The sequence below is a fragment of the Suncus etruscus genome, chromosome 19, assembly GCF_024139225.1.
Source record: "Suncus etruscus isolate mSunEtr1 chromosome 19, mSunEtr1.pri.cur, whole genome shotgun sequence".
Taxonomy (NCBI): domain Eukaryota; kingdom Metazoa; phylum Chordata; class Mammalia; order Eulipotyphla; family Soricidae; genus Suncus; species Suncus etruscus.
In genome coordinates this window covers 431,319-458,675 of record NC_064866.1, presented here as the reverse complement: position 1 = coordinate 458,675, position 27,357 = coordinate 431,319, and the positions used below count along the sequence as shown (strand labels likewise).

General features: G+C 46.0%; 1 protein-coding gene across 2 annotated transcripts in view; it reads right to left on the bottom strand.

The window, feature by feature from the left end:
- Positions 1–854: 854 nt before the first annotated feature.
- RPRD2 (regulation of nuclear pre-mRNA domain containing 2) overlaps positions 855–27,357 on the bottom strand; it is a 73,179-nt gene continuing 46,676 nt past the window's right edge. Inside the window, exons 3-11 of one of the 2 annotated variants that reach the window (XM_049765895.1) lie at positions 25,689–25,789; positions 24,919–24,996; positions 22,590–22,642; positions 21,572–21,698; positions 18,776–18,951; positions 14,065–14,347; positions 11,488–11,751; positions 7,611–7,850; positions 855–3,911 (exon numbers count right to left, since the gene is read on the bottom strand). In XM_049765895.1, the coding sequence (XP_049621852.1) occupies positions 1,207–3,911; positions 7,611–7,850; positions 11,488–11,751; positions 14,065–14,347; positions 18,776–18,951; positions 21,572–21,698; positions 22,590–22,642; positions 24,919–24,996; positions 25,689–25,789 (4,027 nt within the window). In that variant the 3' untranslated portion in view covers positions 855–1,206. The remainder of the gene's footprint in view (positions 3,912–7,610; positions 7,851–11,487; positions 11,752–14,064; positions 14,348–18,775; positions 18,952–21,571; positions 21,699–22,589; positions 22,643–24,918; positions 24,997–25,688; positions 25,790–27,357) is intronic. The other variant, XM_049765896.1, reaches the window with a different exon arrangement.

Here is a 27,357-nt window from a genome sequence, read left to right as displayed (position 1 = left end):
GCCATGGCGAGGAAGGTCTGTTCCCACTCCCCACCCCCCGTTCGTCTGTTCCGTTTGGATGTAACTGATACCACTCATCACCAAGGCACATCTGCACATGCAGAACAAGCAGAGAGATACTACTCTGAACCTCCCGCCTTTGAACATCAATAAGGGTGGCTACAGGACTAGGGCAAAGGGAAGAAAAGAACAAAGAAAAGACAACGATCTCCTTTGCGGTTACTTCACTGAAACACCTCATCATCACTGGGAAGGGGCCGTCACACATCTCTGACTGTGGAGAAATCCAGGGAGAGGGTCTGAGTCGTAACTTTGTGACAACTGTCAACTCCAGTGATTTACTTCTGACCAAAGTCACAGTGGAAAACTGATACAGTCCAGAGAAAAGGAGGAGGGAAGAGGTCTGTGGCCACGCTGTCTTGTAAGTGAAGGCCAGGCAGGTGGCGTCGGGCAGCGAGTAGTCCCTCCGACTACTTTTGCTGCACCACCGAGACCCTCATTTTCAAGCGAGTCTCCTCACCTGCACCCCAAGAAGGAACTTTTATACTAGAACAGATTGAGGTTTGCATCTCCTCCAAGAAACTGCCAGATGATAACCCTTCAGAAGCAGGCGGTTTCAAAACAAAACCCAAAACGACTATTTGGGGAGAAAGTACTTGATTTCAACAGGACTTAAAAATGACACAAAATGATGCAAAACACATCTAGTCTCCCACATTACATCCTGCAACACCTTGTGGTCGGGCAAGACGCGCAGGAAAGGGGCCAGGTACGAGGCCGGAGAGAAAAGGGCCAGGGCATGCCTATCCATTGACTTCTGGAGAAACCAAGCCCCAAAGAACACCCCGACATCGCACAGTTCTTCTCTGCTCTGAGAGATGTTTTATTTCAAATGCGAGACTCTTCCACAGACAATAAAAGGTCGTTCTCCTCATGCCTCCAGGCCCCAACACAGTGAAGAGGCTTTGGTTGTGTTTCTCTGCTGGTTCCCCAACACCCCCACTTTAAAAACAAATCATTTTAGTAGGGTAGGTAAGTGCAGGAGGAGAGGGAAGACCGTAAGCATCTATGACTTTTAAGTCAGAAGGGAAACCTTTATGTCATATAAAAAATCAAAAGCGGGAAAACAAAAGCAACAAGAAACCACAAACTCCTATTTGCAATGCACTCTCCACTGTTCCAAATGCCTTTCCCTGGGCTTCCATCTCAGTACCTGGGTGGGAAGAATGGGCGTTTTGGTGCAAAGAAGGGAGGCCCTCTGGCAAAAGGGGGCCGGGGCCTCTTTAGACTGTGGAACGGGTCTCTGCTGACGAAAGGCTCCCTAGGCCTGAAGTCGGGCCGTGGATTCCGTAGAATCATCCCACCCCGGCTGATGGCGTCTCTGTGCGCGGGGCCACTGCCGGGGGTGCCCGCGCCCCCGGCACCCCCACCGTGGGATGGACCCAGATGCTCCAGGGTGTGAGAGGGCAGGCTCAGGGCCTCACGCACACGGCCGAGACCAGGGCCGTTGAGGTCCCGCTGGGTGGGGGCCACATGGTCCCTGGGGCCTGAGAGCACCCCAAAATGCTCTGCCAGGGCCCCCTGTAGGAGGGAACTATGGTCCTTGGGGAAGAGCGCCACGGTCCCCCCGACTCCATGCTCTGCCAGTGCTGGGGCTGGGAAGGGCACGACCCCAGAGTGGTCAACAGGGGGTGGAGGGGGAGGTGGCGCTGTAAAGGGGACCCCGCTGCCGCCTGCTGCACCGTGGTCTCCGGGCGGGGGAGGCGGGGGTGGGGTGGGGAAGGGGACCCCACTGTGCTCTCCGGAAGGGGGAGCGGCGACGTGGGCCAGGGCTGCCTCCTTCGTGAAGGGGCTCACAAGATCCACAGAGGGCAGGTGAGCAGATGCCTCCCGGGAGAAGATACCACCATGGTCTTTGGGTGGAGCGGCTGTGGGGGGAGCTGGCCCCACCGGATCTCTCTGGAAGGGCGTCCCGTGCTCGAAGGTGGAGCTGAAGCTATTGGGGCGGAAGCTGCTTACACTCTCCTGAAAAGGGGGTGCCCGCTCCTTGTAGGGGGTGGTTTTGAAGCTTGCAAGGCCTCCAGCACCGCCCCCACCCCCGAGGGGTGCCAGCTCGGAGGCACCCGAGGGGCCATTGTCAAAGGTGCTTCCAGAGGCGCTGAGATCAAACCAGCCCACCCTGGCAGCCTCTCGCCCATGTCCTCGATTTCCCTTGCCAGGCACGCGGATGGACTCCACGGTCTGGATGGGCTCCCCCGACATCCTCCGGTTGGCCGCATTATGGTAGCCCAAGGTTTCGATGGGTGCCCCCTTCTCTTCTGTGCTATCGGGCAGGTCAAGGCAGGAGGAGGAGACCCGGGTCTCGATGCGGTAGTGTTCCTCGGGGAGCGGCTGCTCTGGGCCAGCGAGGCCGGGGAGGCCCACGCTGCCCTCCGAGTTGCCCTTGCCTGGGGTCTGGCTGAAAAGCTTCTCCTCGGAGGGCTTTCGCGAGGCATTTTTGAGCATGTTCTTAAACTCAATGGTGGAGGTGCTGGAAATGGCCGCCGCCAGGCTTTTGTCCACGCCTGCAGCAGGGGAGGCCAGGGCAGTCTGAGGAGAGAAAAGGGACCGATGCGGGATGGGATGCGGAGAATCTGGATACTGCTTCTGGGGTAGGCCCAGGTGGCCGGCTGGGGGCTGAGTCAAGCTACTGTGGTTGGAATCAGGGGTGAAAAACGAATCATTCTTACTTGGGGACGGTGACCTATCCGGTCCTGCTTCAGTACCCCGCAGGCCAAAGGCCCCAAAGAGCCCAGGAGGAGATGCCAGGCGCTCGCAGCTGTCACCAGACTCGAGGAGGGCCCGCACAGCAGGGGGCAAAGCAGACTTCACCCCAAATTCCTGGGTCCTGTGGCTATAACTGGACAGGATGGGCTGGTAATCGGCACTATCCGGAAGCTTGCTGGATTTGAGGATGGACTTGGCCGGCTTTTTCTCCAAGTTCATCATGGCGGAGGGCGGAGGCCCAGAGTACTCAAAATCTCGATAATCCTCATCTTCCTGGAAAGATGTGTCTGGAAAGAACTTTTCCTGCGCGGCATCCGTCAGGGGAGAGGGTCTCTCTAGTCCGTCCGAGGGCTGCTTGTAGGGTGACTCCCTGCCCAGGCCAAAGGCACGGAAGGTGGCAGCAGAGTTGGGGCGCTCCCGGGGGAAGCTCTCGTCTCTGCCGGGAGGCGAGCGCGTGCTGCTGGGCGTAGAGGAGCCAGGGCTAATGAGCCTGGACAGCAGGGACATGGTGTCCACACTGCTGGATGTGGGCTTGTCCATCATTTCGTCCTGCGTGGGGGTCCCGCTCCTCTCATCCCGCACGGGGGTCCCGTCGATGTCAACCGATGTGCTCGTTGGGCCTCGAGGAAATTCTGTGGGCTGACTCTCCACAGGGGCATTGGACCCCAAACTGCTCAAGATGGGGATATTCAAGTTTAAGCCACTGAATCCGGGATTACCTTTGAGGAAGTTGTGGATCTTCATTTCCAGGCTTGGGGAGGTGGACTCCGTCTCCGGCTTTGGCTTGGGAATATCTGAGGATTGGCACACGGCGCTGCTGGCAACGGAGGGCGCAGCTGAGCTGGGAGCAGAATGGGGGCTGGAGAAGCCCAGGGAGTTGGACGGGAGCTTGAAAGGAGTGACCAAAGCTCCGGGGCTTGGCCCGGCAGAGGCCTTGCTGGCTGAAGTTGAAGAGACTTCAGAAGTGGATGAATTAGGAGAATAGTTGAAACTTTTGGGCATAAAGGTTTGGGTGTTGGAGGGCAGATTTCTGCTTTTGATGCTAGAGACAGGGGTGCTGGCAGGGGAGGCTAAAGTGCTCTGGGATGCGGCTTCACTGGCTGGAACGGGGTTCCCAGTCACACTCTGCAGTAAAGATGACAGGCCTATAGAAACAAAGATTAAAGGAGTTAAAAAAGGAACTCCCTTCTTAGAGAAAAACAAACCTAAACCAGACAGGCTAATTGAATTTTCTCACTCATTTCAGTGGGAACCAGATGACATTTTAAGTAAGGATAAAGGGAATTCAGGCCAAACAAACAGTGGGTAAATGTCATAGAAAACACTGGGGTCTTTATCAATATAAAGAAAGAAAATCACCGAAAAGTTTCCACAAAGTCATAGAACAAGTTCAGCATGGTCTAATAATAGGGAACAGGAAGAGGGAGATTTCAGTGTCAGAGCCATTCATCATTTCAACAAGAACCAGCAGGCAAAAGGAAGCAAAAATGATTCTTGAAAAAACATTCTAAGTCAGTATTTCTGTTAGATGTGTGGAACTGATTCTCTGAATGAATACAGACATTCTGGCCACACCTTCCTTTCCAACCTGTCTCTAATCATTTGTGTGCACAGCTATTCAAGTGAAAAACAACAGCACACACCAAGTGCAAAGATTTCTTTGAACAAATGATTTTTCCCTGGTTTCCTAGATTGGTGTTAATTTTGGGGAAACAATTCTGTTAGCTATCACCCTCGTTGCAAAAATGTAGCAATAAGCACACAACCATGATATACAATATACAATAAACAATTCACAATCCTAATAATAACATACAAACAAGCACACAAAGAACTACAGAACCAGACCAGCAAGACCTGAACTGTATCTTCAGAAAATATAATTCTCTCGGGCTGGCAGAATAGCATAACAGTAGGGCGGTTGCCTTGCATGTGGCTGACTTAAGATTCAATCCGGGCCTGGAGAGATAGCACAGTGGCGTTTGCCTTGCAAGCAGCCGATCCAGGACCAAAGGTGGTTGGTTCGAATCCCAGTGTCCCATATGGTCCCCCATGCCTGCCAGGAGCTATTTCTGAGCAGACAGCCAGGAGTAACCCCTGAGCACAGCCGGGTGTGGCCCCCCCCCCCCAAAAAAAAAAAGAAAGAAAAAAAGATTCAATCCCAGGCATCCCGTATGGTCAACCCCAGCCTGCCAGGAGTAACACCTGAGCACAGCCAAGTGTGACTCAAAAACCAAAAACCAACCCTCCCGGCCAAAGAAATTCCCATCATGATTTCCCCTGCTCAATACCAATGCAACTCTACTCACGGAGAGACACAATCTTTTCAGAAGCTCTAAAAAATATCTGGGGGTAAGGTGTGGGGAGGGGAGATGGGAAACAAATGGGACACAAAGGTTAAAGTTCACCAAAGCAACCTGCTCCAGTAGAAAACGTCTTAGAAAAATAGTCAAGAGATAATGGATTAGTCCATCAATTCATTAATATTTTGGAAACTCACTTTTGTGGTCGAAAAATCAAAATTTTTTTGGGATTTATAACTTTAATGATACAGCGAAAAAAATATTTCATATGGTAATTCAGTTAATATTCCCTCAAAGTTTCAATTGAGAGTGATAGCACAATGGTAGGACATTTACCTTGGACACAGCTGGCCCCGGTTTGATCCCATATGCTTCCCCATGAGCCTGCCAGGCATGAGTTCTAAGTGCAGAGACAAGAATAACTCCTGAGTGCTTTGTAACAAATTTTAACAAAAATTTGTTAAAAAAAAAGGTTGAGGTCTGAGGAACTTTTTTGTTGTTGTTTTTTTTTTTTTTTTTGGACCACACCCGGCAGTGCTCAGGCTTACTCCTGGCTCTGCTCTTAGGAATTATTATTATTATTATTATTATTTTGAGGCTACAACCAGTGGCATTCAGGGGTCCCTCCTAGCTCCGTGCTCAGAAAGTGCTCCTGGCAGGTTCGGGAGGCCATATGGGATGCCGGGATTCAAACCTGGTCAGCTATGCACAAGGCAAATGCCCTATCCTGAGCACTGCCAGGATTAGTTCCCAAGTGCAGAGACATGAGTAACTCCAGAGAATGACCAGCTGAGACCCCAAAACAAAAAAATTGTGGGAAATTCTATTCCCAAAGTAAATAAAAAGGGATGAACTTGTTACACTATTCTCCTTAGGCTTTTCTAACTACCCTACTTCGGCTCAAACTTATTGGATGAGAAAGTCTAATTCCTCCTTGCACGCTGGCCTCATGCAAGGCACTCTGACGGATTCTTCTTTTTGTGTATATGGTACCAAGGGTCAGACCACTGTTTTAAGGTCTGCATCTTACCACCCGCAAATTGATAGCTCCTTGCCAAGATGCATGGTAAGACAGAAGGAGGTTTTTATTTTGAGTTCAAGGGGTTGAATCTAGGACTACACCACTATTACATAGTTGTATCCCAGCTCCTAAGACCTTTATTGTAATTACAATATGTGGCTAAAAAAGGGCTTACTTAATACAGCAAGGTGGCGCTAGAGGTAAGGCTAGCCAAGGAAGGACCGCGGTTCGATCCCTCGAGTCCCATATGGTCCCCCCAAGCCAGGGGCAATTTCTGAGCCTTAGCCAGGAGTAACCCCTGAGCATCAAAAGGGTGTGGCCCGAAAAACCAAAAAGAAAAGGGCTTAATAGGGCCCGGAGAGATAGCACAGAGGGTAGGGAGTTTGCCTTGCAGGTAGCCAATCGCTGGAGAGAGAACATGGAGGTAAGGCATTTGCCTTTCATGCAGAAGGTCATAGGTTTGAATTCCGGCATCCCATATGGTTCCCTGTGCCTGCCAGGGGCGATTTCTGAGCACAGAGCCAGGAGGAACCCCCTGAGCGCTGCCGGGTGTGACCAAAAAAAAAAAAAAAAAAAAAAGAGAACAGGTTGTTCTTGTATTTGTAATACTATTCATAATTACATGCAAGCTGCTTTATGAAATTGCATTCATATCTGGAAAGTTTGTGTAAGCTTTCTCGAAAAACTATTAGCAGCAGATAGTTTTAGGCACAAAGCAGATAATAAGCAAAGCTAGCAAAGATTCAATTGTAAAGAGTGCAGGTGGATAAAAACAAAATGAAGGGCCTGGAGAGATAGCACAGCAGCGTTTGCCTTGCAAGCAGCCGATCCAGCACCAAAGGTGGTTGGTTCGAATCCCGGTGTCCCATATGGTCCCTCCTGCCTGCCAGAAGCTATTTCTTAGCAGACAGCCAGGAGTAACCCCTGAGCATCAATGGGTGTGGCCCAAAAACAAACAAACAAAAAATACCCAAAAAACAAAACAACAACAAAAAAAAAAACCAGATATAAATAGGGGCACTTATAAAAAACACTTGCACAATAACACCAGACAATTGCATCTCTGTAGGAATTGTGTTCATATACTACTGACTTTTCTTACTGTCTTTTGCTTTGGTTAATATTAAAAATATGTACCCCTGACACATACTTACCTGTGCCAAGAGCTGGGAAAAATGCAGTCCCTAGGGTGTGATGGTGTAGGACAGAAGACTAGACTCCAGCCAAGTAACATGGTTTAGTTTGGCTCATCCCTGAACACACCGAGGAGTGACCTGTGAAGGCTACATCGCCTCTCACTGAGCCTTTTCTCCTCACCTGAAAAGGTGGGATGAGACGACGATGCTTAGAGTCCCTTTCAGTTCTGACATCCAGAATGCTGGATGCCGGCTTGTCAGTGGCCAACAGGACGTACAGAGAAAACAGACAGAGTGGACCTCATGCACGGCGCGATTCTCTGAAGCGGAAGGAATCCAGGACTGAGCCTGAGTCCCACTCAGAGTCGAGACCAGGGGCCTTACCTTGCAGCGCAGGGGCTGACGGGCTCTGGGTCTTGGACAGAGCAGACAGAATGCTTTCAGGGCTGACGTCCACTTTGGAGAGGATATTTGCCAGAGGGTGGTGAGATGCGCTGCTGGTGACGGTGCTGGTGGTCGTGGCTGCAGCAGCGGGTGCGGCTGGGGCAGGAGGTTTCAGGCCTGCGCTGAGGTTGTTGGGGCTTGTCGGAGTTCCTGGAGATGGTCTTGGCGCAGGACTGACCCCTGGTGGCAGAAAGATGAGCACAGAAAAGGCAAGTCAACATAACCTTTTCCATTCCTGCTACTCCAGTCTTCTGATTCACAAATGGTTCCATAGCATGATTGGTAAAATAGAAAATAAATTTTTTTTTTAAATCAGCAAATGGCACCTATTCTCCTGAATCCTTCAGGTGCCAATAAGGGTCAGATCCAGAAACCGTCTAACTCGGCCAATGCAGAAGCCTAGGAGTTTCCATGGTTCGACTTGAAAACACAAATATTGGGGCAGGGCCAGTGGCTCAAGTGGGAAAGCAAAGGCCTTGCCGACTGATCATTAGCACCAAAAAGGCCCACAAGCAATGACAGGTATGGACTCCCACCCTCAAAAGAAAACACCACAAAAACTACTGGGTTGATTTCTTTTTTCTTTTTCTTTGGTTTTTAAGTCACATCTGGCAGTGCTTAGTGCTTCCTCCTGGATCTGCACTCAGGAATCACTCCTGGTGATGCTCTCGGGGCCATATGGGATACCTGGTTGACTATGTGCAAGTCAAAACCCTTGCAAATTGCTCTGGTCTAGGTTAATTTTTTTAATATAAGAAAAAAGTAAGAGGAGCTGGAGCTCCTCAGACGGGAGTTTTCCTTGCACTAGCCCGACCTAGGTTTAATCCCTGACATCCCACAGGGTCCCCCGCACTGCCAAGAGTGATTCCTGAGCACTGAACTCCTGAGCACTGCAGCGTGTGGTCCAAAAACCAAAAAAAAGAGAAAAATGACCACCTTTACTTATCAAAAATAACAAAACACAGGTATTTCACAAAGAGAAATATATTCTAAAGCAAATAAAAATATTTTAATCACAACCTTAATCATTGGAAGCATACAATTTAAAATTATTTTTGAAAATATGAATTTGACAAAGATTAAAAAAATCTTAGGGGCCAGAGAGATAGCACGGAGGTAAAGGCGTTTGTTTGCCTTGCATGCAGAAGGACGGTGGTTCGAATCCCGGCATCCCATATGGTTCCCCGAACCTGCCAGGAGCAATTTCTGAGCATAGAGCCAGGAGTAACCCTGATCACTGCTGGATGTGACCAAAAACCAAATACAAACAAACAAACAAACAAACAAAAGATAACAACAACAAAAAGAGGTCTTAGAATGAAAAACAATGGAACAGTCATATCTTGATATATAAATACATTTTGGGAGATTATTTCACTTGTAACATGGAAAAAACTTCAAAAACCTACATGTTTATTTTGTTGGAGAGATAAAAAATATAAATTATAGGGGCCAGAGCAGTGGCACAAGCAGTAAGGCGTCTGCCTTGCGCACGCTAGCTCCAAGCCAGGAGCAACCCCTGTGTCACTGGGTGTGGCCCAAAAAAAAAAAAAGAAATATAAATTAAGTTATTAGAGTTTCTCTGGGGGTAGGGGAGGATACTGCTTGGGCCATAGCCAGGGGAGCTCAGGGAGTAAGCAATCCCAGAGATCATGCTAGGCATAATCAATCAGGGTAAGGCAGCGCACAGCAGAAACATTAGCCATGTTTCTACATTGTCAAAGGTGAGTGCAAGGGCGATGCTCTGCTTTCATACATAATCACAATTTTCATAAAACAGTCCAACTGGAATGCATGCTCTGAAGATCTGGAGCACTGCATGTTCCCTGAACATCACTGGACGTGGTGGTTAAAAAATGGCCTTGGGGGTGAAGTGAGAGTGCAGTGGGTGAAAGGCAACTGCCTTGCAAGTACCCAAACCAAGTTCAATGATCCCCAAACTCTGCCCAGAATAATTCTTGAGCTCAGAGCCAGGAGTAAATTTAGGTATGGACTAAAATCGAAAACTAAACAAAAGCCCTATAAATGATCCAATGCCAAGTAGTAACTGAAAATGACAGAGGCAATTAGAACCCCAGGGTCAAGTACCGATATCTCTGGGAGTGGTTCTAGGATCTGGAGCACAACTGGGAAGCCGCCAACATATCAGGATCAGAGATGTGGCTCAAGTGGGGGAGGGAGCAGTGGCTTACATAGATGAGGCCCTGGAGTCTACCAGCATTGCCAGGTGTAGCTCCCACAGGAACACAAAACTAAAATATATGTAGGGCAGAAGTGATACAGCACAGCAGACAGGACATTCACCTTGCACGTAATCTACCTGAGTTCAATCCTGGTACCACATATAATCCCGAGGCCTGCCAAGAAGGATCCTTGAACATGGAGCCAGGAATTACTCCTGAGCATCGCTGGGGATGGCCCCAGACCCAAAACAAACAAACAAAAATTAAAATACGGGCCAGAGATGGCTCAATAAGCTAGGCTCATTCACTGCATGCATGAGCCCTGCACTGGACCCCAGGCTTCACATGGTCCCTTGAAGTACTTATAGGATTAGGACTTAAGTCCCAAAACAAAGCAAATATATGACTGGTGGCACTCAGGGATCACTCCTGGCTCTGTGCTCAGGAACTGCTCCTGGTGGGCTTGGGGAACCACATGGGCTGCTGGAGATCAAACTTGGGAAGGCACATGCCCTACTCACTGTGCTATCACTCTGGTCCCCAGTGATTAGTTTCAAAACACTATACTATGTATCCATGATAGGAAGAACTAGAGTTATAAATATCTAATCTATCATTACCTTCCTATCTACATACAAATTGGAGGGGCAATATTATGAATATTTTAATTTCAATTTTTTTTTTTTTTTTTTTGGTTTTTGGGCCACACCCTGTGACGCTCAGGGGTTACTCCTGGCTATGCGCTCAGAAGTTGCTCCTGGCTTCTTGGGGGACCATATGGGACGCCGGGGGATCGAACCGCGGTCCGTCCTAGGCTAGCGCAGGCAAGGCAGGCACCTTACCTCCAGCGCCACCGCCCGGCCCTTAATTTCAATTTTTATTTATTTATTTATTTATTTATTTGGTTTTTGGGCCACACCCGTTTGACGCTCAGGGGTTACTCCTGGCTATGTGCTCAGAAATCGCCCCTGGCTTGGGGGGACCATATGGGACGCCGGGGGATCGAACCGCGGTCCGTTCCTTGGTAGCGCTTGCAAGGCAGACACCTTATCTCCAGCGCCACCTTCCCGGCCCTTTTTTTCTTTTTTCTTTTTTTTTTTTTAATTTCAATTTTTAAAATCTCTTTATAATAAGCACATACTTTTTTGCGTTTTTTTCTTTTGGTTTTTGGGTCACACCTGGCAGCACTCAGGGGTTACTCCTGCCTCTATACTCAGAAATTGCTCCTGGCAGGCTTGGGGGACCATATGGGATGCCAGGATTTGAATCACCATCCTTCTGCGTCTAAGGCAAATGCCCTACCACTGTGCTATTTCTCCGGCTCAGCTTTTTTTTTTTTTTCTTTAATTAAAAATTTACTTAAGGGCCCGGAGAGATAGTACAGCGGCGTTTGTCTTGCAAGCAGCCGATCCAGGACCAAAGGCGATTGGTTCAAATCCCGGTGTCCCATATGGTCCCCCATGCCTGCAGGAGCTATTTCTGAGCAGACAGCCAGGAGTAACCCCTGAGCACCGCCGTGTGCCCCCCCCCCCCCCGCCAAAAAAAATTACTTGAAATATTTTAAAAACACATAAACAAATTAACAGGTCAATAAGAAAGCTGGACAGTTTGGCGACTGCCCTGGGCTTACTCACCAGTGCTCTTCATTACTGATGTGAGGCTGCTCAGGATGGAGCTGATCTTGGCCAGATCTACGTTAGCCAGGTTTGGCAGAGCCAGTGCCGGAGAAGGTGAGAGAAGAGAAGTTGCGTTCACAGGCTTTGGGGGTGGTGCTACTGTGGCCATGCTCACAGTCACAGGGGCACAGGAAAGGGGCTTTGGGATACTTCCGGCTGGCTTTGCAGGCATGGACGTCGATGGAGCTGTCTTCTCCACTGACTTCTCCTTTCTGTCCTCAACTGTTGGAACAAAGCAAAGATTATCAGGTCAGAATAATAGAATGGGGATGGGAGCTATGGTGCTTGACTTGCATGCATCCAACCCAGGTTCAATCCTCAGCATCCTATATGGTCTCCTGAGCACCGCTGGAGAAAAATAAATAAAACCCATGTTTTTCGGGCCAGAAAGATATTTACAGTGGGTAAAGTAACTGCTTACATTTAGCTGACCCAGGTTCAATCCTGGCACTACATATGGTCCCCTAATCCCTGCCTGGAGTGAACCTTCAGTGTAGAGGCAGGAATAAGTCCTGAACACTGCCAAGTATGGCCCCCAAACAAAACAAATTCACATACAGATATATTTGTGTATATTTTTTATTTACTAACATATATTTAGGGACTAGTGTTCTGAGCACTGCTTGAGGAGTGCTGGGTGCTCCCTCCATACTATGTATTTTATAATTATAATGCAGCATTCTTCCTGGTTTCGATACTCAATTAAAATGAATTCCAGAGGGTGGAACAATAATACAGCAAGGTGGGGTGTTATCTTGGCATGCATGCAGCTGACCTGGGTTTGATCCCAGAGCATGAATTCCACCCACATTAATTTGGGGGGTGGGCGCAGAGGCTACACAGGGTGGACCATATCTGGTGGTGCTCAGAGGAAAACACAGAGCCAAGGACAAAAATCCAAGGCTCTTGCATACTAAAATGTACTCCAGACCATTGAAGCCATCTTCATAGGCTCCATATTCTTTTTTTTTTTTCTTTCTGAGTAGGCTTTTTATTGCCGGTACACCCTGGAGTAGGAGGGACAAATCTTGGGACGCCCCTGTGTTATTCAGAAGTTCTTTTTCCATGTCTCCTTCATTTTCTCTAGTGCTTCTCAAAACCAGTTCTTGGCCTTGGAAGTGATTTCACTCTCTTTGATATGAGTGTTGGGTGGTCTCGCCCATGGTCCTTCTGAACTCCTTCTCCTTATCAGGGATACTCTCAAAGGTACTGGAGAGGTTTGGGGGCTGCCTGAGCCAGGGCTGGACCTTCGGACAGCAGCCATAGGGCGGCCACCAAAAGGACAGGCAGTGACAGAGCCTCATGGTGGGCGGGAGGAGCACTTGCAGGCGAGGAGGATGGGAGGTCCATTGATTTTGTTTTTTCCTCAGGACAGCACATGGTCCACAAAAACACTAGCAGATTGGGGATCGAACTTGTGTTGGCTATATGCAGGGTAAACACCCTAACCCCTGTATTACTAATACTTAGCCATTAAATATTAATATAATTATAAAAATAAATAATAACAACTGCTATGTCCCAGCTTTTTAAAAGTGTTATTTAAAAACAAAAAATAGGGCCAGAGCAATAACACAGCAGTAACACCGGACCAGCATCCTATGTGGTCTCTTGAGCCTGCTGTGAGCGACTTCTGTACTCAGAAATCTCTCCTGGTGGGCTCGGGGGACCATATGGGATGCCGGAATTGAACCACCTGGGTTAGCTACATGCATGCCCTACCACTGTGCTATTTCTCCAGCCCCTAAAAAGCTCCATTTTAAATGTTTATTATCAAATAAGTAGTATGGGGGCCGGAGAGATAACACAGCAGTGTTTGTCGATCCAGAACCTAAGGTGGTTGGCTTGAATCCTGGCGTCCCATATGGTCCTCCGTGCCTGCCAGGGGCTATTTCTGAGCAGATAGCCAGGAGTAACGTCTGTGTGCCGCCGGGTGTGGCCCAAAAACAAAAAAAATCAAATAAGTAGTATGGATATTTTTTCTTTTTTTGGTTTTTGGGGCATACCTAGTGACACTCAGGGGTTACTCCTGGCTATGTGCTCAGAAGTCCCTCCTGGCTTGGGGGACCACATGGGGTGCCTGGGGATAGAACCGCGGTCTACCCTAGGCTAGCGCTGGCAAGGCAGGCACCTTACCTCTAGTGCCAGCATGCCGGCAGTAGTATGGATCTTAAGTTAGAGCCCATATGGTCTAAAACTGAACCACTGCTCCATGTGTCTAGCTTTTGTTAGGAGCCTAATTCAAAAAAGGCTTTCTTTCAGCAAAGGGAAAGGAAGACAGAGAAGCTCCTGGATTACAGGAGAGGGTCTCTTATTTTTTTTTTGCAAGGGGGGGATGACTTCATCTGGAAGTGCTCAGAGCTTCCTCCAGGATATCTAGTGCTGGGAATCAAACCAGGGTAAGCAGTGTAAATGCAAGGACCATTGTTCCATCTTTCTGGCCCCCTGTATGATCTTGTGTAACTGTCTGTGATGAAGTCATTGACAGGAGAGCAAAATCCATGAGGAACAATCACTGCTGACACACAGACATACCAATGATTTTGGACCCGTCGTCTTCTACATCTGAGAGCTCCATGTCTTCCACGTCACGATTATCTGTCGCAGGCTCAGGGGTGGCTGACTTTTCACTCTCCATGGTGGGGGACCGAGACTCCTCACCCCCCATCCCCTGGAAAGGAGACTCGGAGCCAGTTGGGGAGGGGGCGTCCATGCTGGGTGAAGGAACTGGGGATTCCTCAGGATCAGGAAGGGTTGCCTTCAACTGATCTAGCTTTTTCTTTAAGTTGTTCACTCTGTTAGCAAAGGTTTTGTATGCCTGAAAGAGAAAAAGAAAAAGAAGAGCTTATTCTGCTGAGAAAAGTTGCCAAGCTGCTACTCTCATTACATTTCTTCAAAATTATAAAGAGTTCTGGGCTGGAGTAAGAGTACAGCAGGCAGGGTGCTTGCCTTGCAACTGGTCAACCCTTGTTCAACTCCAGGCACCACATATGGTCGGTCCCCTGAGAACCACCAGGAGGGATCTCTGAGCTCAGAGCCAGGAATAAGCCCTCTGCTCTGCCAAGTGTGGTCCAAAAATCCTACATAAATATCTACTAAAAAAATATGGGGCTGGAGTGGTGATGCAAGCTGTAGGGCGTTTGCCTTGCACACACTAACCTAGGATGCATTGCAGTTCAATCTCGAGGTGTCCCATATGGTCCCCCAAGTCAGGAAGAATTTCTGAGTGCATAGCCAGGAGTAACCCCTAAGCGTCACCAGAGGTGGCCCAAAAAAAAAAGCAAAAACAAACAAACAAACAAAAAAAACTACCCAAAATAATAAAACTCTAAAACAAAAACTTATAAAAGTATCAATGGCAAAAACAAGAAAACTACTACGACCTGGCAACTACAAAGTAGTTTCCAAGCTCTGTTTTGTTGCTATTGTTTCTTTGGGGGCCATATCTGGCAGCACTCAGGGTTAACTTCTAGCTCTACATTCCAGGATGACTCAGGGCTCAGTGTACCACATGTGACGTCAGGGACAAAAATCAAGTCTGCTATATTCAAGGCAAGCGCCCTATCCACTGTACTTCCTTGGCCCCTAAGCCGTATATTTTTTTTTGGTTTGCTTGTTTTTTGTTTTAGGGCCATGCGCGGTGATGCTCAGGGGTTACTCCTGGCTATGCGTTCAAAAATGGCTCCTGGCTTGGGGGACAATATAAAACACCGGAGATCAAACCCCGGTCTGTCCTGGGTCAGCCACATGCAAGGCAAATGTCCTACCACTGTGCTGTCGCTCAGGCCCCCCTAAGTTTTTGCATCTCTAAATAAATATCACCATCCATGCTTGAATCAGAAAGCGAGAGAGAGAGAGAGAGAGAGAGAGAGAGAGAGAGAGAGAGAGAGAGAGAGAGAGAGAGAAATAAAAGATAAAGAGTAAACCCATATATAAGGACCATACGGCAGTTGAAATATCACTGCTTTCGAGGTGGGAAAGATGGGGCGCATGTAGCAGTACTGGAGGTTGGTTACATGGGGGCTTCTTTACAAAGCACACACTCCAGCCATTTGTGCATTCTCCTCGGCCATAGCGATTTTTTGTTTGTTTTTGGATCACACCTAGAGATGCTCAGGGCTCACTCCTGGCTCTTAGTTCAGAAATTACTTTGGGCAGGCTTGGAGGACCACATGAGATGCCTGGATCAACCTGAATCAACCACATGTGTAATGAAAATTTCCTAATCATGATACTATTCTTCCAGCCTCCATCATAGCATTAAAAATTATTTTTTATTTGGGTGCAGCTAGTGATTTAATGCTGTATGCTTTATCACTTATATCTCATTTCTAGTCTCCCCAAATAAAAAACTGTCCTTCTAAACAAGAGACTTGTTGGGGAAGTGCACCCCTAGTTACAATGCTCACACTAGCATCTTGGGGTCCCTGGCTACAAAATCAGAGATGGCAATCTTGGCTGAAGTGGTACCAAGTGGTACCAAGTGGTACCAAAGTACCAAAGTGGTACTTTGCTGGAAGTTATGAGAGATTAAATTGTGGCACCATCCCTGCAAGGCAGGAGCTTTCTCACCAAACTGTCCCTGGGCCACCATGTGTTCTGACAACCTTACAGACGAATTAAAACTAAATTAAGGTGGGGACGGAGAGGTAGCGTGGAGGCAGGGCATTTGCTTTGCATGCAGAAGGACAGTGGTTCATATCCTAGAATCCCATATATGACCCCCAACCTTGCCAGGAGCGATTTCTGAACGTAGAGGCAAGAGTAACCCCTGAACGCTGCCGGTGTAACCCAAAAACGAAAAACAACAACGACGATGAAAAAAAAAAAAAACTAAAGTAAGGGGCCAGAGTGATACACAGCTAGGTCATTTGCCTTGCAAGTGGCTGACCTAGGATGGACCTGAGTTCGATCTCTGGCGTCCCATATGGTCACCAGAGCCAGGAGCTATCTCTAAATGCATAGCCAGCAGTAACCCCCTGAGTGTCACTGGGTGTGGCCCATAAATAAAAACAGAAACAAACAAAAAAACTAAATTAAGGGGCCAAAGAGATAGCATAGCAGTAGGAGGGCCATTGCCTTTGTCCTGCAGCCAACCCAGGACGAACCCAGGTTTGATTCTTGGCATCCCATATGGTCCCTGAGCTTGCCAGGAGCAATTTCTGAGCGTAAAGCAACCCGAGCAATGCTGATTCGAAACCCCCCGGGGGCCGGAGAGATAGCATGGAGGTAAGGCGTTTGCCTTTCATGCAGGAGGTCATCGGTTCAAATCCCGGCACCCCATATGGTCCCCTGTGCCTGCCAGGAGCAATTTCTGAGCCTGGAGCCAGAAATAACCCCTGAGCGCTGCCGGGTGTGACCCAAAAACCACCAAAAAAAAAAAAAAAAAAAAAAAAAAAGAGGCTTGAGAGGGCCTGAGAGATAGCATGGAGGTAGGGTGTTTGCCTTGCAAGCAGAAGGACGGTGGTTCGAATCCTGGCATCCCATATTATATGGTCCCCTGAGTGTGTCAGGAGAGATTTCTGAGTGTAGAGCCAGGAGTAACCCGAGTGCTGCTGGGTGTGACCCAAAAACAAACAAACAAACAAACAAGGTCATGAGACAAAACAAACAAACAAAAAAGGCCATGAGACAGGTGTGCTGATCATCCCTCTTCTCTGGAGATGGGGGTGGGGGGGTGTAGCATATGAAAAAGTTTCCATAAGATGATTCTTGGAATTGTATATAAATGTTTTTCCTTAGGATTGTTCTGTGACTTTTGCCCCACCTAACCCTTCCAGGTGGGGCGCTGTGGAGTTGGGAATAAATAGCTTGAGGGACAGGAGTGAGGGTTCCTTCTGTGAAAAGCTGCTGGCTGCAGGAGGATTATCTGGCTCTCCTTGCCCGATCTTTTAAACCCTATCGTTCTTGTCTGTGTGGATTATTATTTGCTGCGGATAAATATTACCAAGGTCTTCCCCCGAAAGGGGACAAGGGGATGGGAAGTAATTTCTCATTCTGGGGACTGTTCTTGGATTCACAAATACCCAGCAAAGTTAACAGCGAAGATACATTGCAGGGGGGGATATCCATAATTCAGCACTTTTTTATTTTTCTGGGGCTTGAGGATTTACCTTGTAGTACTCAAGATTATTTCCAGCATCCATACTCCAGGGATCATGTTCTGTACTGAAATTGGTAAAACACCTGCACTAACCTGAGCCACCACCCTAATCCACATGAATCAGTGGTTTCCCAAGAATTTTGGTAATAATAGTATTTTTGCCTATTTATTACTTTGTGGGGGGCAGAAACATGGGCCATACAGACAGTACAGTGGGTAAAGGCATTTGCTTTGTTTGTGGCCAACCCAGGTTTGAGACAGACAGATACAATCAGACAGACACACAGACAAACACACACAAAATATACTTGTTTTGTTTTTGCTTTTGGGCCACACCAGTTGACACTCAGGCATTACTCCTGGCTATACGCTCAGAAATCGCTCCTGTCTTGGGGGACCACATGGAACACTGGGGATCGAACCCAGGTCCATCCTGGATCAGCCTTGTGCAAGGCAAATGCCCTTACCACTGCGCTATATCTCCGGCCCCCACAATATACTTTTTGCCCCATTTTACATCTTGCAAGTGACTTGCACATTCTGCTAAAATACTAAGAAGATGCAGGTCAGGAGATAGTACAATACTAGCACTTGTCCTTGGTTCCAACCCTGGAGGCCATCCGAGCTTCCCTGCGCCTCAAAGATTAATCATAATCAGCACAGTTCACCTGTGTTCCTGCATGGAGCCACAGACCCAGCTGGCCAAGTATCAAAATACAACAGAAAGAAGCATTAAGACAGCCATTTAGGACCTTCGTAAAGGGAAGGAAACAGTCCAGGAAGCATGTGTCCTTTGCATCAAAATGATCCAGGTCTTGGGCCCGGAGAGATAGCACAGCGGCATTTGCCTTGCAAGCAGCTGATCCAGGACCAAAGGTGGTTGGTTCAAATCCCGGTGTCCCATAGGGTCCCCCGTGCCTGCCAGGAGCTATTGGACAGCCAGGAGTAACCCTGAGCACCGCCGGGTGTGGCCCCCCCAAAAAAAAGATCCAGGTCTTTACCTATGCTCCATCACTTTCTATCAACAATATGTGTACAAGGTTACCAATTCCAATGGAGGCGCTGTGTGAACTGGAGAGGACAGTGTTTATCCCTATATAATCAAAAATCTGAGACAGAATAAGCAATGAACTCATTACTTACATTCGCTACCACTTTCACTTCTTTGTACTGTGCTTCATAGAAAATCCCAGCATTTTCCAGTGCTTCTGTGAGGGAGGGCCCATTTTTCACTTGCTTATCTAGTCCATTCACAAATTCCTCCAGCTTGGAGCTCGCCTCTTCAAATTCTTTGGAGAATTTCTTCCCACCTGTCTTATCTGAAAACAAAGGAAATATTAATTTCAGAATAAAAGGGAAAACATAAAAACTTTTTTTGGGGGGTGGGGTGTGTCATTCCTGGCTGTGCTCAGGAGTTACATCTAGCTCTGCACTCAGGAATTACTCCTGGCAGTGCTCAGGAGACCATATGGAATGTCAGGGATCAATCCCAGATCTCTGCATGAAGTCAGCACAGCCTCTAACACTCTGTACTATTGCCTCAGCCCCTAAAAATTCTTTCTTATCTGAAGATTACAGCTAATTGGATATTTTAAATAATCAATTTTTTTGAATGGTTTTTTGTTTTTGTTTCCTTGGTTTTTGGTTCACACCCAGCAGCGCTCGGGGTTACTCCTGGCTTTATGCTCAGAAATCGCTCCTGACAGGCTCAGGGGAACACATGAGATGCCGGGATTTGAACCGCCGTCCTTCTGTGTCTAAGGCAAATGCCCTACTGCTGTGCTATCTCTCCAGCACAAATAATGAATTCTTTTTTAAACAAATATTGACCAAAAAGTTATTACATGTTTTCCTATGAAGACTTCCCAGTGATTGCTGGAATATAGTATTGACCATGCATAAAGATTTTTGTCTTCGTTTGAGCTATGTCACACGGGCAGGCTACTCAGATTTGTTCAAAATAGAGGTATAGCTTCTGGGTTATGATGCAAATTAGATAAGATCTACTATGTTTATTTGTTTATTACTTGCAGAACTAGGGAGTAAAACCAAGTTCTCACGTGTAAGGTAAATGTCCCCAACTGATTATATCCGCAGCTCATATATGTTAGATTTAAAGTACGCTACAAGAGGAGTTGGACATAGCAGGCAGGGCATTTGCTTTGCCCATAGCTAATCTGGGTTTGATCCCTGGCATCCATATGGTTCCTCAAGCACAGCCAGGAGTGACCCCTGAACATAGAGGCCTAAGTAACCCCTGAAAATGACCCAGTGTGGCCCCAAAACAAAAACAAAGTATGCTATAAAGACCAAATAGATATCCAAATAAAGAGCTAATAGTTTTTTACTCATCATTTCCAAAATATCATGAAATTCCAGGTATTATTCTAAGGTGCCGATACAGCAATGAACAATGATTTCTTCTGTCATTAGGATTTTTTTTTTTTTTTTTTTGGTTTTTGGGCCACACCCGTTTGACGCTCAGGGGTTACTCCTGGCTATGTGCTCAGAAATCGCCCCTGGCTTGGGGGGACCATATGGGACGCCGGGGGATCGAACCGCAGTCCGTTCCTTGGTAGCGCTTACAAGGCAGACACCTTATCTCCAGCGCCACCTTCCCGGCCCCTGTCATTAGGATTTATATTCTGATAATTATTGTATTTTATCATGTAAGCAATAGAGATAAAAAAGAATTCAATTTTATAAAGTCTTTCTAAAGAATACATCCAAACCATTTATACATATGTAAAATAGAAAACACTAGAAACAGGAATAAAAGACATTTTTGTTATAACTTTATTTTTCCAATTTTAGCACTATCACTGACAAATGCAACTGTGTAAGTTTAAGGTGTACAAAGTGGGACTGGAGGGCTGGGGTGATAAGACGGCAGAGAAAGGGTGTCTGCCTTGCATTCGGCCAACCGGGATTAGTCCCTGGCATTCCATATGGACACCCAAGCCTGCCAGGAGTATTCTGAGTGCAGAGGCAGAAATAACCCGAGCAGGGCCGGAGAGATAGCATGGAGGTAAGGCGTTTGCCTTTCATGCAGAAGGTCATCGGTTCGAATCCCGGCACCCCATATGGTCCCCCGTGCCTGCCAGGAGCAATTTCTGAGCCTGGAGCCAGGAATAACCCCTGAGCACTGCCGGGTGTGACTCAAAAACCAGAAAAAAAAAGAAATAACCCGAGCACTGCCAGGTATGGCTCACAAACTACAAATGAAAAACAAACAAAAAGGGCCCGGAGATATAGCACAGTGGCGTTTGCCTTGCAAGCAGCCGATCCAGGACCAAAGGTGGTAGGTTCGAATCCCGGTGTCCCATATGGTCCCCCATGCCTGCCAGGAGCTATTTCTGAGCAGACAGCCAGGAGTAACCCCTGAGCACTGCCGGGTGTGGCCCAAAAACCAAAAAAAAAAAAAAAAAAAAAGCCAACGTGGTGCTAGAATAATAATACAAGCAGGTAGGGTGCTCGTCTTGTATGCAGATGATCCAGGTTCGGTCACGGGCATTCCATATGCTCCTGAGCCCCACCCAAATCATACTCTGAACTGATGTGATACAAAAACCGAAAAGAAAAAGGGGGGAAAATTATACTCATGAATTCACAAACCCATCAGAGGTGTGCTAACTACTTTCTATAAACTAAGATCTTCTCCCCATAGGGAAGCCTGTTGGCTCACTTAAAAATGGTAAGAGCCTGGGGGCCAGGGTGACAATACTGTAAAGAGGGCACTTGCCTTGCGTGAGTCTGACCTGAGTTCAATCCCCAGCATCTTATTATATATACCCCTCTCCTCACGCCCCGTCCAGCACCACCAGGAGTGATTCCTGAGTGCAGAGCCAGGAGCAATCCCTGAGCACCGCCAGATATGGCCCCAAAACAAAGATAAAGGCCGAACATGTGAGTCATTTTATGTAAAAGGCTGTCAGTCACCTTTCAAGCATTTGAGAGTCTCAGTGCTGCACACATCCACCCGCATAGTCGAGAGCTGCTTTTCCTTCAACTCGATCTGCTCTTCAGAGCGCTTGTACAGCAACAACTCCTCAATGAGGGCCTGAGACTGAACACAGACCACAATCATGATTCACGGACAACATGACTCTCCCTATTAAGATAAAATATACTAAGCCAAGAAAGAGACCTATTATGTTTCCTCAGGATGTAGCAAAACTATACCATTTATCACACCTAAACTATTTTCATGTGCATTCTAAAAGCTGCTTTCCAGGGACAAGAGAGAGACAATACAAGGTACGATGCTGGCCATGCCACATCCTAGGTCAGTTCCCTAAGCACAACAAGATATGGCCCAAAATCCCAGGCCCTTTATCTCTCACCCCCAACCTCTGCCCAATAAAGCTCCTTGCCCTTGGTTATTCAAAGCTGATTTATGGATTCAGATTTAGAACTAAAGAGACACAAAGGTTCATTTAGATCAGCTTTATATTTTTTTCTGGAGGAAAAAAGAGAATTAAAAAAAATTGTGATGAAAGTCATATTATGTTAACTAAACAGTTCTAACTCTGTGGAACTTCTTAGAAAGATGAATCCCTTGTTGGGGTTCAAATAGAATTTAGTTACTAACAGAATATTCTGAAAGTTTATGTCTCTCTCTCCCCCTCCCCTCCTGTCTGTCTGTCTGTCTGTCTGTCTGTCTGTCTGTCTGTCTGTCTGTCTGTCTCTCTCTCTCTCTCTCTCTCTCTCTCACACACACACACACACACACACACACACACACACACACACACACATTAGGGGAATATACAGAACTCCAAGTAAGTAGTAGATCCCAATCTAGACTGTTATAAAAACTCAAGCATACCTAAGTTAACTGATGCACATCTAAATAAAGATAAGTTTCACTGGTCTTATATAAGAAACTAAAACAAAGGGGTGAATGATGCCTGGCATTTGACAAAGCTTAATATATTAGACATATACCAGAACTTACTCGAAATTCAGCAACTATCTTGGACTTGAGAGCAGCTTTTGGATTTGCGGATGCTGTTGGAATTAAACAAACAGTCATAAAAATAAGAGACAACTGACAGAGAATCAGGAACACAATCAGTTCTAGTTTGAGAGTGTATCCATGAGCCTATGTCAAACATGCACATTTAAATTGTAACAAAATCTCTAGAATATGAAATGTGTCTATTTCCAAGCATAGTAAATATAAAGATATAGTATTTAGCTAGACCTAACCTACTTACCTCCAAACCCTTTGAGTCATAAGTCTTAGAATAATGGATCGTGGATACTGATATATATACCCTAACTTTTCCTAGTTTGAATAGAGAGGAACACAATACCTCAAACGAAGAGTATTCAGGAGTAAATTCACCCCAAGTACAGACAGGAGAAAGTTACTAAAAATATCAACTATCTTTGGGTTTTTCTGACTTTTTTTTTTTTTGCCTCACTTGGAAGTGCTCAGGGGATCATATGGGATGCCAGGGATCAAATGGGTCAACCACATGCAAGGCAAACGCCCTACCACTGTACTATCTATCACTCCTGCTCCTCTGCTGACAATTCTTTTTGTTTTTGTTTTTGTTTTTGTTTTTTGGTCACACCTGGCACGCTCAGGGGTTAGTTATTCCTGGCTCTACGCTCAGAAATTGCTCCTGGCAGGCTCGGGGGACCATCTGGGATGCTGGGTTTGAACCACCGTCCTTCTCCATGCAAGGCAAACACCCTACCTCCATGTTATCTCTCCGGCCCTGCTGACGACAATTCTTAGGAAAAAAGGCAAGGGAAAATTTTTCTTGGGTCATATCCAGCTGTGCTCAGATCTTACTAATCCTGGCAGGCTTGAGAGTGGCGAGAAGTGGTGGAGAGAGAAATAGGACCACATGGGACCAAATGGGATGCCTGAGAGGGAACCTGGATGCACCACATGCAAGGCAACCATCTTATCCACTGTACCATCCCTGTGGTCTCAAAATATTTTAGTCACACTGGAACCACTGTGGTTGAGCTTTTGACTGCAAGGATGTCTCTTTCTATTTCTAATAATGCAACATAAGACCAAAAGGATGTCCAGGGACTCCTATAACAATGATGTATATTATATGCTGGCTGGAGCCAAGTTATCTTAAGTCATCCCAATTCTCACTAGCTTTATCTTGTGCCCTGCACACATTCCAGTCTCTCAGTATTCCTCAGTTTGGTCCTTAACAGCCTGTCACACGTGGTATTCCAATCCCTTGATCCCAGGTTTGGTAAATGTAGCAGGAGCTCCTGTTAGAGAATGAGCTTCTGGCAGGATTTGAGGACCAAGTCTAATCTGACATAAATCCCCATATCTGAAGGGTTCCAGGACTCTCACAGAAATGCATCTTCCTCCTCTTCTTTTTTTGCTTTGGGGCCACACCCGGTGACGCTCAGGTGTTACTTCTGGCTATGCGCTCAGAAATCGCTCCAGGCTTGAGGGACCATAGGGGATGCGGGAATAGAACCCAGATCCATCCTGGGTCAGCCATGTGCAAGGCAAATGCCCTACCACTATGCTATTGCTTTGGCCCCTTTAATTTTTTTTAAAGAAGGGTTTCTGTTTTGTTTTGGGGACCACACCCTGCACTGCTCAGGGGTTACTCCTGGCTCTTCACTCAAGAATTACCCCTGGTAGGGCTGGGGGACTATATGAGATGCCAGGGATGGAACTTGTCCTACCGACTGTTATTATATGGCTCTGGCCCCTTGGCTCTTAGTTCTGCTGTTTAATGTTGTTGCCTCTGACTGAATCCAAGAGTTAAACTGAGCTTATCAAGTTTTTTTTCCTTCTTTAATACCCCAACTATGCAACTCAAACTCTTTTCTGCATTTCCTCTGTTTAAAAGTAGCTTGTCGGTTTGGAGTGTTTTAGCTTTTGTTTCTTTTTTTAAACAAATGTGCAGTTTTTATTTTAATTTATTTTTGGTTTTTGGGACACACACAGCGGTGCTGGGGGTTACTCCTGGCTCTGTGCTCAGAAATTGTTCCGGGCAGGCACGGTGGACTGTATGGCATGCCAGGATTTGAACCACATCCATCCTGAATCAGCTGCGTGAAAGGCAAACGCCCTACACTGTGCTATCTCTCCGGCCGGCCCTTGGGGTTTGTTTTTTCAAAAAGTTATTTAGAAGTAACTCCATGATGCTTGTTTTTTATGAGGCAATGAGGCTCCCAGGCCTGGATCTCACAGGTTCATGCCAGGTACAATGTCAAATGCTCTACATTTTTTCTTCTGCTCCAAACATGTGGAGGTAATTTATATTAATTGAGATTTTGTTCCTTACTTTGTGATTTCTTCCACTGCTTATTCGGTTGTTTGTTCAGATTTTCTTTCAGCTGCTTCTGAGATTTGAAAGTGGTACCTGGAAAACATTTCATTTTGCAATCTGGCATTATGGGAAGCTGTTCTGTCTGTCCACTTCAGTGGCACAGTTGTAGCATGAAATAAGGCAATCCAAGACTCCGTGCTGTTTCTTTCTTTCCACTTTGCTCATTTTATAAAATGAGAAGGCCCACCAGACCTAGACATGTCCCCACTTTCAGATAAACATATTTTTGTATAATCAATGAATGAATAGTGTAAGAAACTTAAAAAACACCATGAAACGATTTCAAGGGAAGAACGGAATAGTGTCTTCGAAATGCTATTTTTAAACTGTCTCGTCAAATGATGATCATGATATCAAGTATCAACAGTTTCTATTAACACAGATTTCAAGAATAGCTTACTGAATGGGAACACTGCCCAAAACATGTCCCAAACAACGTAGATAGAAACATGGTCAATTAAAGTGACTATAGGAAAATAATCAGATGACTTCATCACTTAATACATTTTAGTCAATAAAAATAAAATCTAACCCTCTTCAAACCAATTCAACCTCATTTAATTTTTTGAATATTCAATTTTTTTAAATATTCCATTTTAAATAAATAGGATCCACATCTTTATTTTTTCATTCTCGATCAAAAGAACCAGATATATTTAGTATACATATAAAATTTAAAACTGAACAAGTCTTAAATTTTTCTTTTAGGAGCTAAAGACACTTACTCAAAGCTTCTCTTAGTGCCATAATCATTTCTTCTGGGTACACATTTCTATCTTCCCAGATTTTAAAGATTCGCTCCACAGACTTAGAAACAGATGGATCCCTGAATAGAGAGGAAGAGTAAGAAAGATTTACAAGAACGTTATATACATTAGCTGACCAAAAATCACAGCATAAAAAGAATTCAGCTAGGTTATCATACTGTCCCCTTCAAACATGTCTGTAAATCCGTACCTTCAGATGTACGTATACAAAGGACATTATTTCCAGGAACCAATATGTACCAGAAAGAGAAAACAGTATTTACTGGAGATTTATTAGCTAGAATGGACAGAGCCTCTAGGAGTCAGGAGGGGGTCCACTTGATGCTCACGGCTTACTCTAATCCTGGTCTGAACTCAGGGATCATTCCTGGAAGGGATGAAAGACCACATGGGATCCTGGGAATTGAACCCAGGTGATATGCGCAAGGAGAGTACCCTAACCACTGTATTATCTCTTTAGCTCCAGACCCTATTTTTGCTACTTCTAATTTTTATGCTGTTATCTTTCCTCTCATTATAAAAAAAAATACACACACACATATACAGACTTGTACTCTGTAGTATACTACTATATACAATCTATATTATAGATAGAATAAAATATTATATAATGCAGGGGGTCTCAAACTCGCGGCCCGTGGGCCGTTTGCTGCCCTCCATACAACATTTTGTGGCCGAGGCCAGTCTTCAAATATCGCAGTATTCGTGATTATTCGCTTACTTTTTTTGTGTGTGTGAAATCCCTTATGCAACCCTGCCTCACCCCGACTTTGCCTCCTGGGGCCCCCAGGTAAACTGAGTTTGAGACCCCTGATATAATGTGTTTGTGTGTATGAACATATATAAAATACTCAAAACATCTCAGTAAAAGTATAAAAATATCTTTGACCAAATAAAATGTATAGTTCATGATTTCAGCATTATTTTAGAGGGAGAAAGAGTAGGCCACACCTGGTGGTATTTAGGACTTACTCAGGATTCTGCGCTCAGGGATCACTCCCAGAAAAATAATGCACAGGGTCTCCTCTGTGGTGCTGAGGACTGAGTCTGAATTGGCTGCACGAAGGCAAACACATCTATACTATCTTAGGCCTCCTAATTTAGCATTTTTATTTCTATTTTTTCCTTACTGACATTCCTATTATATTTTGAACCAATTTCCCCTGTGTATATTAACCATAATTCCCATTTACCCACAGAAGCATTTCCAAATGTTCCAATACATTCTTTATAAACATTGTTTTGAATGAATGACTGCCTTATTATATGATTTCATGTGACTTCTCCACAATGTGCCACTTGGCCGTATACTTAGGTTGTTTCTAGATCTCTACAGAAATAATTCACACTGCAGTATATAGCTTAAAGCCTCTTTCTCTTTCTTTTCTTTCTTTTTTTTTTTCCCTTTGGCCACACCTGGCAGTGCTCAGGGGTTACTCCTGACTCTGTACTCAGAAAACGCCCCTGGCAGGTACGGAGGACCATATGGGATACCAGGATCCAAACCACCATCCTGTTGCATGCAAAGCAAATGCCGTACCTCCATGTTATCTCTCCGACCCAAAGCCTCTCTCTTTAACAACACTGAAGTGGTTTGTTTGTTTGTTTGTTTTTGTGGTTTCTGGGT